The sequence below is a fragment of the Equus przewalskii genome, chromosome 3, assembly GCF_037783145.1.
Source record: "Equus przewalskii isolate Varuska chromosome 3, EquPr2, whole genome shotgun sequence".
NCBI lineage: Eukaryota > Metazoa > Chordata > Mammalia > Perissodactyla > Equidae > Equus > Equus przewalskii.
Genome location: NC_091833.1, coordinates 31,185,124 through 31,201,404, shown reverse-complemented (window position 1 = coordinate 31,201,404; position 16,281 = coordinate 31,185,124). Strand labels below are relative to the sequence as shown.

Genomic DNA, 16,281 nt, shown 5'->3' with positions numbered 1-16,281 from the left:
CCTGAGGCAGAGATGGATCCCCGCTCCTCACACTTTGTGCAGCGTCTCCTGGGTGCCTTGCAGAAAGGCAGAAGCTGATTCAGGAGGTCTGGGTGGGCCTGAGATGGTGCATCTCTGACGAGCTCCTGGGTGGCACGGATGCTGCTGGCGTGGCTTGCGCTTTGTGTGGGGTAGTCCAAAGACCCCTGCCTTGAGGGCGCCCGAACATGAATAAATGGAAACCCCCGACAGAGGAAGGGGTCAGGCTGGTAATCGGCAACCCCGTCCTCCTGCCTCTCCTCTCCTCTCCGCCCCTGCCCCCTTTACAGGGCCCAGACGCGCGCAGGGGAGCATGGAAACATTCCCACCACTGGGAGGGCGGTGGTGTGGGGATGTAGGTCTCCATGACCCTTTAGCTCGGAGGCTCAGGGTGCTTCAGGCACACGGCCCCCTGGTCCTCTGACCCCACGCCCTGCCCTTCCTTTGGTCCACGAGTATTGCCTAAGAGCCTGCTGTGTGCCAGGCACTTGTCCGAGGGCTAAATGATAAGCAAAGAAAGACACAATCCCGGTCTTCATGGAGCTTAGAGTCTGGCGGGTGAGAGAGCCGTGGGAGCCCCATATATGTGTACAGTCGTAAGTGTGAGTCCTGGGGCTGCTGGACCAACCGACCACGACCGGGCAGCGTAAAACAGCGGCAGCTTCCCCTCCCATGCTGCTAGACACCGAAGTCCGAAACCCAGGTGTCACAGGGCCGCGCTCCCTCTTGGAGGCATGGCGGGGGTCCTTCCTGCCTCTCCCAGCTCCTGGGGGCTCCAGGCGTCCCCGGGCTTGTGGCCACGTCCCTCCATCTCTGCCCCATGGTCACACAGCCTTCTCCTCCGCTGTGTCCTTTAAGGCCACTTGTCATTGGATTTAGGGCTCACTTAGATAATCCGGGATGACCTCATCTCAAGGTCCTTAATTGCACCTGCAAAGACCCTTTTTCATTTAATTACATCTCTGCTATTTGCATCTGCAAAGACCGTTCCCAGTAAGTCACTTTCACGAGTTCTGGAGGTCAGGATGTGGACATAGCTCCTGGGGGTCCACCGTTCAACCCTCCGCAGGCACAGGTGTCCCCACGAAGGCACGATTCTATCAGCCTGAGACAGAGGGTGCAGCCCACCTCGGGGGTGAGGTGTCAGGGGAGGCTGTCTGCAGGAAGTGACCTGGAAGAGGAGGGGGAGAAGAGCAGGAGTTCCCCGGAAGAAGGGGGTGTGGAGGGGGAGGCGTTCCAGGCAGAGGAACCGGCATGGGCAAAGGTCGGGTGGCCCGAGGGAGCGTGGTGTTCCTTCTGACTCGGAGCTTTCAAATTCCTCTTACGTGGTTCAGTGAGATGCTCCTCTTGGCAGCTCTAGTTCTGGCTTCTGGAGTAAGACAGAGCGAATCCGCTCGTCCAGGGGCATGAACAGCGTCTGAAGAGCGCCGCCCCAGCCTGCCCCAGGCTTCCTGGCTGAGCGTCTCCCAGCATGCACTGTTCTCCTCCACAGGAACGCGGGAGGGGAGTTCGGCCTGGAGACCAAGCCTAGCTTGCGGACAGGTAGCCGTCAGTCCTGGAGAGGCTCAAAAACATTTAACTCTGTGGAGAAGCGGGGCTCACTGCATGGATGGGGGAGTGCCCAGTGGCACAGACCCTTTAGAGAGCAGTGTGGCGATTTCTTATAGAGTTAAACACACGTCTGCCCTACACCCCAGCACTTCCATCCTAGGTGTGTGTCCAGGACAATGAAACGTATGTCCTCAGAGTGACTTGCTCTAGAATGCTCGGCACTTTATTTGTAGTGGCCAAAAACTGAGAACAGCCCAGATGTCTGTCAGCAGGGGAATGGATGCACCGATTGTGGTGGTAGCCACACAATGGAAGAGCGCTCAGCCAAAACAGGATAAACTCCTGGTGCGCCGATCACACAAATGTTACAGTGAGCGGAAGAAGCAAGATAAGAAAATACATAAAAGTGGAAAAATATTGGGTCAGTGGTTTCTTCTGGGTTTCTGATGCCTCATTTGTCCCACTGGGGCAGAATCGTGTGAACCCCAGACTCAGAGACTTCCAGCCAGCGAGGCCTCCAGGATGCCCCTGCTCTGCAGCTCTGGTTTCAGGGCGGGGGAGGGGCTAATGGCAGGTCAGCTAGAGGCCCCCAGGCTGTAGGCAGCCGTGGCCTCTGCAGGTGAGAGGCCCTGGAGAGTGGTCTCAGAGGCCCGAGGGGTGGCTGGCTCTGGCGGCGGGCTGTGGGCGTCCCTGGCCCCATGGTGCTGCTCCACAGGTTTCCTTGGTCTTCCTGATCAGCGGGCTGGTCATCCTGGGCTATGCAGCCTCCACCAGCGGCCAGACCACCTACCAGGGCGTGGTTGGAGGGCTGTGTGGCCCCGCCATGGGGAAGCTGTGTGAGGCCTGCTTCATGGTCAACCTGCTCATGATCTCCGTGGCCTTCCTCAGGGTGATCGGGGACCAGCTGGAGAAGTGTAAGTAGCTGCGCAGAGCCCCTTATGACCCCTGGGGCTCCTGGCTGATGAACAGGCCATGGACTCTGGGCTGGGCCCGGGCAGGACAGCAGAGACTGAGGCCACCCACGAGCTCCTAACACCATGGGGAAGGGAGTCTTGGATTAGTCAGTACCAGCATATTGAGAGTCAGAGAGAGAGAAGGGGGCTGAGGCTGGGATGCCTAGTGGGGTCAACCCCTTTTACAGATGGGGAATGGAGCCTCCCTCAAAGACGCCCCTACGGAGAGAGAACCAATAAAGCCAGCAATCTGGGGGCATCAGAGACTCAGCCCCATGCACCTGTGGCCTCTTGTCCCCCAACTAACAATTTCCCTCTAAGCACTACTTTAGCTGCATCCGACCAGTTTTCATATGTTCTATTTTCATTTTTGTTCCATTCAAAACATTTGCTGTCATTTCTTCTTTGACTCATGGATGTTTAGAATTGTGCAGTTTAATTTCCAATTATTTGGGAGTTTTGTAGATACCCTTTTGGTTTCTACCTTAATTGCATCATGATCAGATTTCATAGTCAGTGTGATGTCAATCTTTGGGCCTTTGAGACTCACTCCACGGCCGCCACATGGTCTGTCTTGCTGAGCATTCCATGTGCTTGTAAAGGATGTATATTCTGCAGTTGTTGGGTGCAGTGTTCCAGAACTCTCCATCAGGTCATGGTGGTCCACAGCTTTGATCAGATCTTCCACAGCCTTACCGATTTTTCTTTTTTTTTTTGGTCTCGTTTTTCTATCAGTTTCTGAGAGAGGGGATGTTAAAATCTCCAACTATGATTGCAGACTTGTCTATTTTGCCCGTTAATTCTGTCCATTTTGCCTCATGGTTTTTGAAGCTCTGTTGTTAGGCACACGCCTGTGAATCACCCTCTGATTGTTGTGAGACACCGCTTTCTGTCTCTGCTGATACTTTGTCATGCAATCGACCTTCTCTGCTGTGAGTCCAGCCACTCAGCTTCCTTACGATGAGTGTTTGTGCAATATTCCTCTTTCCACTCTTTTACTCTGAACCCAAGTGCGACTTGGGATTTTCAAATGCATTTCTTGTACACAGCATATGGTCAGGTCTTGCTTTTTTACCATCTTGACAATCTCAGACTTTTAATTGGAATGTTTAGACGTCTAACCGGAATGTCATTACTGACACGATTGGATCTCCATCTACCATCTTGCTATCCTTTTGTTTGTTCTCTCTGTCTCTTGAACCGTGAATGAAAAGGCCCCTGGTGTTGGGATATTGACATGAAAGGTTTCTACATCTTGGGAAGCACTCTTATTCCCAAAAGCATCAAGGTTGGTGAATCTGAATCTCCCGGTGGGTAAATGGGTGAAAAACACCCTGCCAGCCAGTGGCAAGCAGAGGTCATGTCACGTTTCCGCTCTGGTCATTTGGTAGTGTTGCTGTGTTGAGAAGGATTCTGAGGCTGTGTGCAGGCTCAGTCGTTGAGTGCTTGGAGTGATCAGAACATTGGTTAGGGTACAGGCCACCCGGCTCGGAGTGGATGGACTAGGGTGGAGAGAGCATTGTTTGTGTGTCTGGTTAGGTATTTGGGGATGTGTCTTTCTGTAGGCAAGTCCAAGCTCAGGAGGAGGGTTAGATAGAGTCTGGGTGCTTGGGGGTGTCCTTGCATTTGTTGGGTACAAATGACTTGACTATAAGTGACTGGTGCTGAGTATCAAGGAATGTTCTAGAAAGTGCGGGTTCAGGAAGGAGCAGGTGTAGCCGTGATGTCAGAGCTGGGGTTTCCTTGCTGCAGGAGATCCAGATGGGTAAGCAGGGCTTGCAGCCCATCCCATGCTGCATGGGGCCTGGCACTCACGGAGATCTCTGTGCACCCTGGGGTGCATGCGTTCTCTTGGCATCTCTGGCCCAAAACGTCTGCTTCGCCCTCCCACCTGGGTGCCTGTGTACAACAACCTCAATGTGCAACTCTTCCCTTGCGTCATTTCAGTAGAAACAAGCCATTCTCATAAAGCATGTGTTTCTTGCATGGCTGGCTTCATTGAGTATTTGGTGAGAACAAAGAGGAGTTAGGTTACCACAGTGCCAGCCCCACAACGTGGACCAAGACCCCGCTCTCAGCGCCTCCCACCCCTGGCGGGGCCGTGGGAAACCCCTCACCCCACGTGCTTCCAGCCTCAAGCTGTCTTGCTGTCTCTCCTTTGCTCTCCCCTCCTCCATCTGTCTTGCCTCTTATATCAACTCCAAATTCTCCACCTTACTGTCGCGGAATAAAAATGATCTCAAGTTCTTTGCTGTTCCTTCCACTGAGAGGTTGATGGGGTCTGTGTTCCCGCCCCTTGAATCGACGTGAGCTCTGTGACGGCTGACCCAGCAGAGTTTGGCAGATGTGACACCGTGCCAGTTCCAGGCCATGTCTTTTAGAGGACAGGCAGCTTCCACCTTGGTCTCCAGGAGTCCCCGGCTGCCATGGACTAGCCTGCGGAGAGACCCCGAGACTGCAGGGAGGGCTCAGCTGAGCCCAGTTGTCCCCACCAGGAGCCTGGTGTGGCTGGAGCCGTTGAGGACCCTCCAGACCGGCTCTCCTGCCAGCCAAATGCCCGCAAGTGACCACAGCCGCTCCCCTGTGGAGAGAAGTGGCCAGCTGCGCCCTACCCTACTTCTTCACCTACAGTTTGTGGCAATAATATAGCGGTTGCTCTAGGCCACTGTTGGGGGGAAATGTATTGTGCAGCTGCCACAGAGGACGGCGGCCCAGGTGCAGAGCAGCTCGCCTCTCCCCAGCACCAAAAATCCACGCCAGGCGCTGGCCCGACCCCAAACGCCCCGTGAGCCCCTGAGCAGAAACAGAAAGGATCCTTTACAAGAGCCTAGGGGCCTGGGCTGGGGGGCGGGCCGTTTGTCTCTGCTCGTCGCTGGGTTCCAGCCCTCGGAGCTGTGCCCCGCTGGCAGAAGGAGCTCTGTGCACTTCTATTGAATGAGTTTGTGTGGTGGGACTCCTTCCTCCAGGGTGGCACGTGACAGCGTCCCCATCACACTTGTCATCCCATCCTTTCAGGGTCACGAGGCTGACTTAATGCCCATGGTGAACCCCACCCAGGGCCTGAGAGCCGGGGACCCAGGCCGAGGCTGTGACCACTGGGTGAGGCTGTGCAGGGCTCACGGCTGTTCCTTTGCCCCCTTCCCGCCAGTGTGTGACTTCCTCCTGCCCGGCGCTCCGCCCGCCCCGCAGCCCTGGTACGTGGACCAGCGCTTCACCCTGACCCTGCTGTCTGTGCTGGTCATCCTGCCGCTGTCCGCGCCGCGGGAGATCGGGTTCCAGAAATACACAAGGTACGGGCCGCACGTGCTGCCTGGCAGGGTCCCCACCCGCGCCACGTCTGCGTTGGGGCTTCTGTCTGCCTGGGATGGGGGAGCTGCCAGCACTGCTCTTCCCCTTTGGAGAAGGGGAAGAAAATGAAAAATTACACAAGCAATCCATATGTGTGATAGAAAATATAGATCAAAAAGAAAAGCGCCCGTGATGACATGCCTGCTGCTGACTCTGTTATTTATCGCAGACTTTTTATGCACACACGTGTACACACAGACACGGAGAGAGAGGCACAGACGCACACAGACCTCTTCATTTTATGGTCTAAGGCTTCATGTGTGCTTTTGCAAAAATAAAGTCTGGCAACGTATTCATACAAGTTTGCCACATGCCTTTCCCTGTTGTGTCGTGAACAACAGTAGACTTCTCATCTTGGAAATAGAACAGAGAAACAGTTGGAAGGAACGCAACAAAGCTGACCTCTGGGCCGGAGGATGGCCCTGCTCGAAATGGTCTTCCCGCTGTCCCTCTCGTACAGATAAAGACATGGAGGCTCAGAGCGGTGACAACTTTGCCCTACACCTCGCTGGTGTGGGCAGAGCTGCCACTCAGACCCCACTCTGTGTGGCTCCCGGCCCTCCCTGGTGGGGTCGGTGTCCCCGTGTGTCTGCGGTCACTCGCCGCGGAGGCCCCCCTGACGCTGTGCACCGTCTGTGTTAGCATCCTAGGCACCCTGGCCGCCTGCTACCTGGCCCTGGTCATCGTGGTGCAGTACTACCTCTGGCCCCAGGGCCTCGCTCGTGAGCCCCGGCCTGCACAGAGGTGAGTCTGAGGGGATGGCTTTGCGTGGCTTCCTGGGCGGGCCTCACGGGGGTCCTTGGAGGAGGGAGCTTCTCCTCCCCTCTGTGGTTTGCACAGAGCTCCCCACCTCCAGCCCCACCCCCCATGAAGTCCTCCCGTCTCTGATGCGGTGGAGCCCAGCGAAGGCCCCTTGCGACCTTCAGGACGAACACGGCTATTGCTAGCAAGGACCAGGGACAGCCCAAGGGACATGAAAACACTAGACGCCACAGCGGCCTGGGACTCCTAGGCTGTTGCAGATGTCTCCTCCACAGGTGGAGGCAGCAGAGCTGGCCAGCAAGGTGCAGGTGCCTGGGCGTAGGGAACAGGGATGCGCGGAGGCCAGTGTGGCCGGACCAGCCTGAGCCAGGCCAGAGTCGGGTGGGGATGGGGGTGCCCCGTGCGGACACGGAGATGTGGTGAGGACTATGGTTTTGCTGAGAAGCCACCGCAGGGTTTTTAGCACAGCAGAGGCTTGAGTCGGATCTGCTGGTGGCAGGGCCAGCTCTGTGCACATGTGACCTGTGCAGCCACCAGGGCCCTGTGCCCAGAAGGGCCCCTCCCTCGGTTTAATGCCCTGCTGCTGCCATCCTGAAATTCTTAATCTCTTAGTTCTGGAAACCAGAAGTCCCAGATCGAGGTGTTGGCAGGGCGGTGCTCCCTCTGAAGGCTCCAGGCGAGGGTCCTTCCTGCCTCTTCCCGCTTCCGGTGGTTGCCAGCAATCGTTGGCATCCTTGGCATGTAGACGCCTCACTCCAGCCGCTGCCTCCGTGGTCACATGGGCTTCTCCCTGCGTGTCGGCTTTCTCTTGCTATAAAGACACCAGTCAGTGAATTAGCCCCCAACCCACTCCAGTGCACCCTCATCTTAATTTAACTTAGTATGTCCACAAAGACCCTGTTTCCAGATAAGGCTTCATTCTGAGGCTCCCAGTGGAGGTAGATTTTGAGGAACACTGTTCCACCCAGGATAGAGGATGACAGAAGGTGGGTCTCAGAAGTCGGTGAACAAAACTTCAAGAAGCTTGTGTGATCGCCACCAAATGCTGCTCCTGGGTCTTGAGGAGCAGAGTCCGGGTGTTGGACCTGGCTGTGGAGGCCGCTGGTCGGGGTGGGAGAGGGGCAGAGGCCCCGGGGGGATCGGGTTCAGGAGAGAGGAGAGGAGAGGAAATGGGAGAGTTCTTCTGAGGAGGGCAGGACAGGCACGGACAGCAGCTACGCGGGGACAGAGGCCACAGCACATGTTTATGCTGACGGAGTCATCCCATAGGGAAGGAAAGCCAGTGAGGAGAGGACCACATCCACTGCTGATCTGCGGCCTTGAGTCAGGGGGAGGGGAGGGTCCTGCTCTCTGGAGGCGTGGCCTGAGGCCGAAGCGCGGATGGTCTCATTCGTAGGAACAGGAGGGGACATCTCCCGTGGGCCCAGAGGATGCTGGCAGGCAGACGGAGCAGTGGAAACGTGGGCACTTTGCTTCTGGCTGCGATAGGAAGCCAGGCTGTCAGCTGGCAGTGCCGTTGAGGAAAGTCAGGGATGGCGGAGCTTGGCTACGAGCCCCGGTGAGCAGCATCCAGAGTTAGAGTCGGCCAGAACCCCACACAGAGTGGGAGACACCACTGTGTTAGTATCCTATATGGCTGCTGTGGCAAATTACCGCCAACGTGGTGGCTTAAAACAACACAGATTTGTTATCTTGCAGTTCAGGAGGTCGGAAGTCCAACCTGAAGCCCACTGGGCTAAAATCAAGGGGTCAGTAGGGCTGGGTTCCTTTTGGAAGCTCCAGGCAAGAATCCGTTTCCTTGCCTTTTCCAGCTTCTAGAGGCACCTGCATTCCTCAGCTTGTGGCCCCTTCTGCCCTCTCCAAAGCCAGCGATGTCCCCTGTCTCTGACCCAGCTTCCATAGTCACGGCTCCCTCTGATCACGGCCAGGAAAGGTCCTCTGATTTCAAGCATTCGTGGGATAGATTGGGCCCAGGTAATCTAGGACACTCTCCCCGTCTCAAAGTCCTAGATCACATCTGCAGAGTCCTTTTTGTCATGTAAAGTAACATATTCAGATTTCCCAGAATTAGGACATGGACCTCTTGGGGGCCATTATTCTGCCACAACCAGGAAACCCTGATTCTACAGCAGGGGCTCTTTATGCCCCACTCCACTATATGTCTCCAAAGGCTGGCACCTGTCACTGTTCATCAAAGGAAGTTGAGGGCCACCAGGTGGGGACCACTGAGAGGGATTGACCTGAAGATTCTGCCCCGCGCACACCTCAGTCCTCTTAGGCAGCTTGGATGCAGGTCAAACCATCCTTGCACCATGGGGGACCTGTTTGGATGGATGCTGCCTGTGCTCCCAGCTCCTAGCCTCTTGGGGAACGGGCAGCACCAGAGGGAGGTTAGAAGTTCCTTTTAGCCGTGCCCTGCCCAAGTGCTGCCTGCGTGGAGAAGGTCAGGTTGCCAATGTCAGCACAGATGTATTTAGAAAGAGCTGCATTTAACGTGCATCCTCTTCCATCACCCCAGACCTGGTAGGAGATGTGGTAATTAAAAATACGTCTCACACTCGTGCTTAGTTACATCTTGCTGATCTTGTTTAAAACTCATCTTCAAGCTGAAGGTTGTTTTGAGCTTAACCTTTTGTAATAAACATCTGTTCTTGTCTATTTACAGCCCTTCCTCTTGGACCTCCGTATTTAGTGTCTTCCCCACCATCTGCTTCGGATTTCAGGTAATTTAGCGTCTGTATAGAAGAGTGTGGCCTCTGCAGGCTGTGGTGACTCCCTGCTCCCTTGGGAGCGTGTGGCCTCCCCGTCAGGAGAGATGGTGAAGACTCATTCTAGGATGAGACGGGCTTTCTTCTGGAGACCGTGCCTGTGGGTTGGCGTCTGGGCTCAGTGAGGGGGTAATTGCCCCTGAGCTTGGGAACCTGGCCCCCACCGACCACCAACAGCAGCAGCACATTTGTGGGGTCTGGGTTAGAGTGTGGGGATCCAGGACTTGTCCTTTCCTCTGCAAAATCCTCGCAGGACCGTCGCCATCACTGGAAACCTAGAGCCACCCGCTTACGCAGAGTGCCTTTAGCAGGTGGCTTCTGCCCCTGGGGCCTTGGAGAGGAAAGATCCTGCCTCCGGAGGCTTGCAGGCTGGGAGGGCTGGGGTGAGTGCAGGCGGCTGCATGGTGGCGGGTACAGGGCAGAATATGCAGAATTGCTGATAGGGTGTCACGGAGGGAGGACAGGTTCTGTGTGTGGGCCTCTGCTCTAGCCCTGGGTGAGGCAGACTCAGAGAACCCCCTTTTCAGGCTCTGACACCTGAAAGGAATCTGAAAGAATGTGTGGGGGTGGCCAGGGGAAGGGGAGGGCGTTCCAGCTAGAGAGGACGGCACAGGCGAGCCACGGAGGGCAGAGGGTCCCGGCCCGGTGGGTGAGCTGCAAGGGGCGCTCCCCGTGGGGCCAGAGGGGTGCTCTGGGGGCACAGCTCTGTCCTCTGCCTTTTTGTCCCTCTTGGGGTTTTCCAGTCTCCGAGCAGGTGGCAGCTGACTCCATCCTTTCTTTGTTTATTTTGGGAAAGATTTGCCTATCTCCTAAGATCAACCACCTCCTCACCACACCGCCACCAAAATGGCCCCGAGTCAAAATCAGGTTCGCAAGGGAAGGTGGTTCAGGACCGACCACAATATCTCAGCTTCCTACTCTTAATTTTCCCTTCCCTTATCCATCCACTAGCCCGTTTCCGTTCTTCATCTCACAATTTCTTTGAGATCCAGTTTTGAAAAAACATCCTGAGACATTTCCATTTCTCATCCTCATAAATGAGTCAATGTATCGCTTCTGGGGCTCAGCAAGCCGCTTCTAGGAGTTTCTCACATTTCCTCCTGCATATCCAATATTTTGAAAGATCTAAAGCAATGGTTTTGCTGTCAGCTGTTTGTCTGGGTGTAGTTTACCCATCGCTCCCTCCCATGCCTGAGCGCCATATGGTGCGGCAGGCTCGCGCTGTGGGGGGGCTGCTTTCAAGACGCTTACGAGGGGGTGTCCCCTCACCTTTGCCTCGGCCCCCTCATCCAGTTCTCCTAGCAACCGAGGCCGGGCTGCGGTTTCCAGGGACACGGGATGCGGTGATGGGGAGTTGGGAAAAGATGTGAGTTGCGGGGGTGGGAGCGGGGCTGAGGACTGGTTACCGCTCAGACCAGAGGTGATGCTGCCAGGTTCTGGCTTGGAGAGTCGAGTATCCGGGGGTGGGGGAGGACCATGAAGATGATGGGAAGCAGAGCGCGGAGTGGGAGCAAGGCTGGAGGGGTGCGCTGGAAAGGGGAGGCCACCCGTTGCCACCAGGAGCTCTGGTCTGGTTCAGACACCACCCCTCGCCCGACACATTTAGCAACAGGGCACCCCCTTCAGCCTTCGCATCGTCGGTAGGAGGGGCCTGCGAGGAGCAGACGTGGGAAGCGGGCTCGGCTCCCAGCCAGCCCGGCCGCACTCGGTACCTCTCTGTTGTCATTGTTTTTAAACAGCTTTATGGAGATATAACTCACACAGCGCAAAATTCACTCACCTAAAGTGTATATAATTCAGCGGTTTTTAGTATGTTGACAGGGTCATCCAACTGTCTCCACAGTCAATTTTAGACCTTTTTCATCACCCCAAAAAGAAACTTACGGCCGTTGGCAGTCACTCCCCATCCCTCCCCCGGCCCCTGGCTACCACAAATCTACTTTCCATCTCTGTGGATGTGCCTGTCCCGGACATTTCATGTGCATGGGATCCTAGAGCCTGTGGTCCTTTGTGACTGGCTTCTTTCACTCAGCCTGTCTCTGGGGTTCGTCCACATTGCAGCGTGTCAGGACGTCATTCCTTTCTATGGCCGAATAATAGGTGGATGGACCCTGTTTGTTTGTTGATCAGCTGGTGGACACTTGGGCTGTCTCCACTTCTCAGCCATCATGTGCTCCTCTGCCTCGCGCCCCATCCCTGAGTGAACAGCGAGCCTGCACGCGGCTGGCCCCTGACTGAGGCACTGCCCCAGCAGAGCAGCCCCGCCCCGGGAGACGGGCTTTATTTCCCTGCATAAAACCGACAGAGAGACGACTCGGAGTCTTAAGATACTCAGAGGAAGGATGGCAGGGCACCATCCCGCCACCACCAGGCACCCTCTCCCCGTGCGTGGGCTCGGGAGTACAGGAGGGAGGTGGGAGCCTCGACCCTCGGAGGTCCGCTGCCCGGTGGTCGAGGGTCCCTGGGGGATTAAGCCCCCACCCCCTGGCTGAGCTGGCCTGCAGGCCAGTGGGCTCCTGTGAGGTCTGAGAAGTCCCGGGGCAGGAAGCCGAAGATGCACAGGCGCCCTGAGGCTGGTCTGTGTGCGAGCTCACCCTGGGCTGGCCGCCACCACCGCTGGGATCAGGAACACTGAGGCCGATGCCCCCAAGCCCTCCCTAATGTGTGCTCCGTGAGGCTGGGGCCTGGCCATGGGGTATCCCAGACTTGCACTGAGTAGGACTGCTAAGCGTTTGAGTAGCGGAGAGCCAGGTTGGGTGGAGGGAGGCCTCGTGGCTGCCGGGGGGTTAAAGGAACTGGTGAATGAGTAATCTGTGGAGTGCTCCATGCTTGGCATGAGCTCTGAGGCAGACGTGGTCCTTGCCATCGGGTAGCTGACAGATGCTGAACAAGCAAATCCAAATGTGCTCACACGGGGGCATGGGGACGCAGGAGAGAACTTGGCCCAGCTGAGGAGGGCGTTCCAAAGGATGAGTAGGGGCTGGCTGAACTACGAGAGAATCCTAGGCAGAGGAACAGTATGAGCAAAGGCCCTGAGGCAGCGAAGAGGGACAGAGGTGGACCAAGCTCCGCGAGTGAGGGGAGAGTGGCTCTTGAGGAGCCTGGAGAGTGGGCAGAAGTAGACGATCAACACGTTTGGTTTTGATCAGAAGTGAGCAAGTGGGCGTGATGGCGGGAACCCTGTTCCAGGAGCCCAGGAAGATGCCGGCACCCATAGGGAGCATCGAGATAAGGCAGCGCCTCTCAATCCTGGCTGCACAACAGGGTCTCTGGGGCTGCTTAAGAAACAGCGCTGCCCAGGACCTGCCCCAGACAAAGTTCACGGCACAGAGGAGCTCTGGGCATTGGCTGTATGTATTTTATATTTAAAAAGTCTTATGACCATATAACAGTACATGTAAAGTATATAAATCATAAGTTTGCGTACACCCACACAACATTCATCCCAATCAGGCTACAGAACATCGTCAGCACCCCCAGAAGGCTGCCTCTGGCCGTTTCCACTCAAGAGCACCCACCCCCCAACCACTGTTCTGCCTTCTGTCACCATAAATGGCAGTTCTCAACGGGGGGGGGGGGGGGCCGGAGGGGGCGATTTTGCCCCCCAGGGGACATTTGACAATGTCTGGACACATTTTTGGTTGTCACAACTGGAGGGTGCTCTGGCGTCTAGTGGGTCCAGGCCAGGGATGCTGCTCAACACCCTAAATGCAGGGGACAGCCCCCAAATGTCACTAGTGTTGGCGTTGAGAATCCATGTCCTGGCTTGTCTGTCTTGTAGCTTGAACTTCAGGTACACGGAAACGTTCTTTCACGTCTGGCTTCTTTTGCTCAACATTGCAGCTGAGAGGTTCTTCCATGTTGAGTGTGTCATTGTGATCATCCTTTTTCAGTGCTGTGTAATATTCCACATATGAATAGCCAGCGATTTAACTTATGCTTTCTACTGTTGGTGGACCTCTGCATTGTTTCCATCTTTTGGGGTGTTGATACTTTTTAGATTGCTCCAGGTGATTCTAGCACCCAGCTGGCCTGAGTCCCACCGAGTCCCACCTCTGTCTTCTAGTGTCATGAAGCTGCTGTCTCCATCTACTGCAGCATGCGCAACCAGCGCCTCTCGCACTGGGCCCTGGTCTCCGTGCTGTCCTTGCTGGCCTGCTGCCTTGTCTACTCGCTGACAGGTGAGGCCCCTCCCAGGGCACCTAGAAGCTGGGCAGGGAGCGGCAGGAGAAATGGGAATGTAAACGGTGTTTATGGGGAGCTTAGCATGTGCTGGGCACAGAGTCTTCACTCATTTGATCCTTAAAACCTTGTAGGAAAGTGCCCACTTCATAGATGAGGAAACTGAGGCTCAGAGGGCTTCTCCGGCCTGTGCACGGTCTTCCAGCTAGATGTGACAAAGCTGAAACCCAAACCCTGGCCCGGCTCTGCAAAGCCCCTGCTCTTACATCCCCCCACCCCCTGCCTGCCCGCCGTCTGACGGGATGGCAATGATGATGGTCCTCGTAGCGTTTCATCTGGGTAGCAGTCGACAAAACGCTCTCGTGGATGCGATGGATTTGAACATTCACAAACCTGTGTGATAGTCAGAAGCATCTTCAAAGGGGACGAGTGTGGCTCAGAGAGGGGCTGTGACATGATCAAGGTCACACAGCACACCCGTGGCACAGCCCAGGTCCCAGGCTCAGGTTGACTTCTTCCCAGCCACGTTTCTCCAGCCTGGTGGCTCTTTCCTTTGTCCACCCACTGGAGCCTCTGACTCGGGAAGCCCTCGGGCTGCCCCAGATGTGTTGGGCGCCTTGGACGCCTGTGGTTACCATGGGTGACCTCTCTCCAGCAGAGGAGGTCCCTGTCTGTCTGCTGCCCGTGGGTCAGAGGGCTGTGACCTAGCACTTGAGAGTCACCTCCAGACAGTCTAGATCCAGGGCCAGCAGGGTCACGGGACCTCTCAGAAAGGGCCAGGAGGAGCCACAGCTCTTGGCCAGAGATGGTATCGGGACAGGGCAGGGGACCCGGATGCTGCGAGGCACCAGCACTACGAGCTATTTCAAAGAAGGATAAGCAACAGTTTTGCCTGAGAACAGTTTTGAATCAGAACAGAGTACTGTGTAGGCCGAGGACAGGAAAGCCTTGGGAAATGGTAGAACCAGAGAGCTCTTCTGGAACCTTCCGTCAGCACCTAGGGAAAACCTCGGAGGCGGTAGAAGCCCGATGCTGCCAGAGTGTCGCAGTTGAGGGGGATGCGGCATTTTTCCAGCCCTCCTGGCTTCCACCCTTCTTACCTCCCAGGCATTTATGGCTTCCTGACCTTCGGGACGGAAGTTTCTGCCGACATCTTGATGTCCTACCCAGGCAACGACGTGGTCATCATCGTCGCCCGGGTCCTCTTTGCCGTCTCCATCGTTACCGTCTACCCCATCGTGCTCTTCCTGGGGAGGTGAGGCCTGGCTCAGTGGGGACGCTGACATTTATGGCCACTTAACTCGTGGCAGGCAGGGCGCTAGTGTGTGTGTTGCAGGGGCTGCTGCCATCTCACTCAAAGAGGGGGAGATGGAGGCGGAGGGTTTAGATGGTTTGCCCAGAGTCACCCAGTTAGTAAGTGTTGGGGGCTGGAGTGCCTCCTGAGCCCACACTTGACTGCTCGCCACGCGGCCCCTCGGTGTGGGTGGCACCTAAGGGCTGCGTCCCTGGGGAGTAAGCACTGGTGTGTGTGGGGCAACCAAGAGGGGGCTGCAGCGCCCAGTGGTGGGCGGGCTGGGCTGGAGCCCCTGGGAGCCTGTGGTGGCCTGGCCTCCAGGTCGGTGATGCAGGATTTCTGGAGGAGGGGCTGCTGCCGGGCGTGTGGGCCCAGGGCCCTGGCTGACCCCTCGGGGCCGTGGGTTCGGATGCCACTGACCGTCCTGTGGGTCACTGTGACACTCGCCATGGCCCTGTTCCTGCCCGACCTCAGCGAGATCATCGGCATCATCGGCGGCATCAGTTCCTTCTTCATCTTCATCTTCCCAGGTGAGACGCCGCTTCCTGGGCCTCCTGCCTGTGCATCCTTCCCGTTGCTCTCTGCGGGCGTCCCTGTGGTGCAGGTCAAGGGTCTGGAGGGTGGGAGCCCCGTGTGGGTAGGACAGCTCCCAGCCCTGTTTACGAGCCCGGCACAGCCCAGGGGCCATAACACCGTCCCTCATGAAGCATCTCCGTGGCCGCCCTGGATGCAATGATGGGAGTTTCGTCACCGTCCCATGCCATGGACGAGAAGACCAAGGCCCAGGGGCCTCCCGGCTGCACAGCTAGCGCGGAGCAGGGCTGAGCTGACCTTACGGCTTTGCCCCCCCGCCCACGGCGGCTGCCTGCTGCGGGATTTTGTTTTATTTCTAAAAAATATTTTCAGCGGCTGGCCTGGTGGCCGAGTGGTTAAAGTTCTGCACGCTCTGCTTCGGCGGCCAGGGTGCGTGGGTTCGGATCCCGGGTGCGGACCTACTCCATTCATCAGCCCCGCTGTGGCCACATCCCATATACACAAACATCGAGGAAGAAGGGCACAGGTGTTAGCTCTAGCTCAGGGACAGTCTTCCTCAAGCAAAAAAGAGGAAGATTGACAATGGATGTTAGCTCAGGGCCAATCCTCCTCACCAAAAAATGATTAAATAAATATATATATATTTCCAATGACATGAAATTCACACGGCTCAAAGGCGCCCCATGAACGGCTTCCTCCCCTTTGTCCCCTGACCTTGGAGGCAAACACGGTTTCCGTGAGGGATGGTTTCTTAGGAAACCTTCCCAGTGTTACTGAGTAACGATGAGAAGTTCTAGTTGAAACGGCCGAGGGTTATCCCGGACTGGGAAAGCCAGGGGGGCCAAGGCCCAGGTTCCTCTGGAGAAGGAGG

The 16,281-nt window shown here is 56.4% G+C and overlaps 1 protein-coding gene across 1 annotated transcript in view; it reads left to right on the top strand.

The window, feature by feature from the left end:
* SLC38A8 (solute carrier family 38 member 8) overlaps nucleotides 1-16,281 on the top strand; it is a 29,388-nt gene that overhangs the window by 9,899 nt on the left and 3,208 nt on the right. Inside the window, exons 6-12 of the mRNA XM_070613949.1 lie at nucleotides 2,285-2,483; nucleotides 5,671-5,812; nucleotides 6,513-6,614; nucleotides 9,298-9,355; nucleotides 13,467-13,581; nucleotides 14,690-14,837; nucleotides 15,198-15,406. Of these exons, the coding sequence (XP_070470050.1) occupies nucleotides 2,285-2,483; nucleotides 5,671-5,812; nucleotides 6,513-6,614; nucleotides 9,298-9,355; nucleotides 13,467-13,581; nucleotides 14,690-14,837; nucleotides 15,198-15,406 (973 nt within the window). The remainder of the gene's footprint in view (nucleotides 1-2,284; nucleotides 2,484-5,670; nucleotides 5,813-6,512; nucleotides 6,615-9,297; nucleotides 9,356-13,466; nucleotides 13,582-14,689; nucleotides 14,838-15,197; nucleotides 15,407-16,281) is intronic.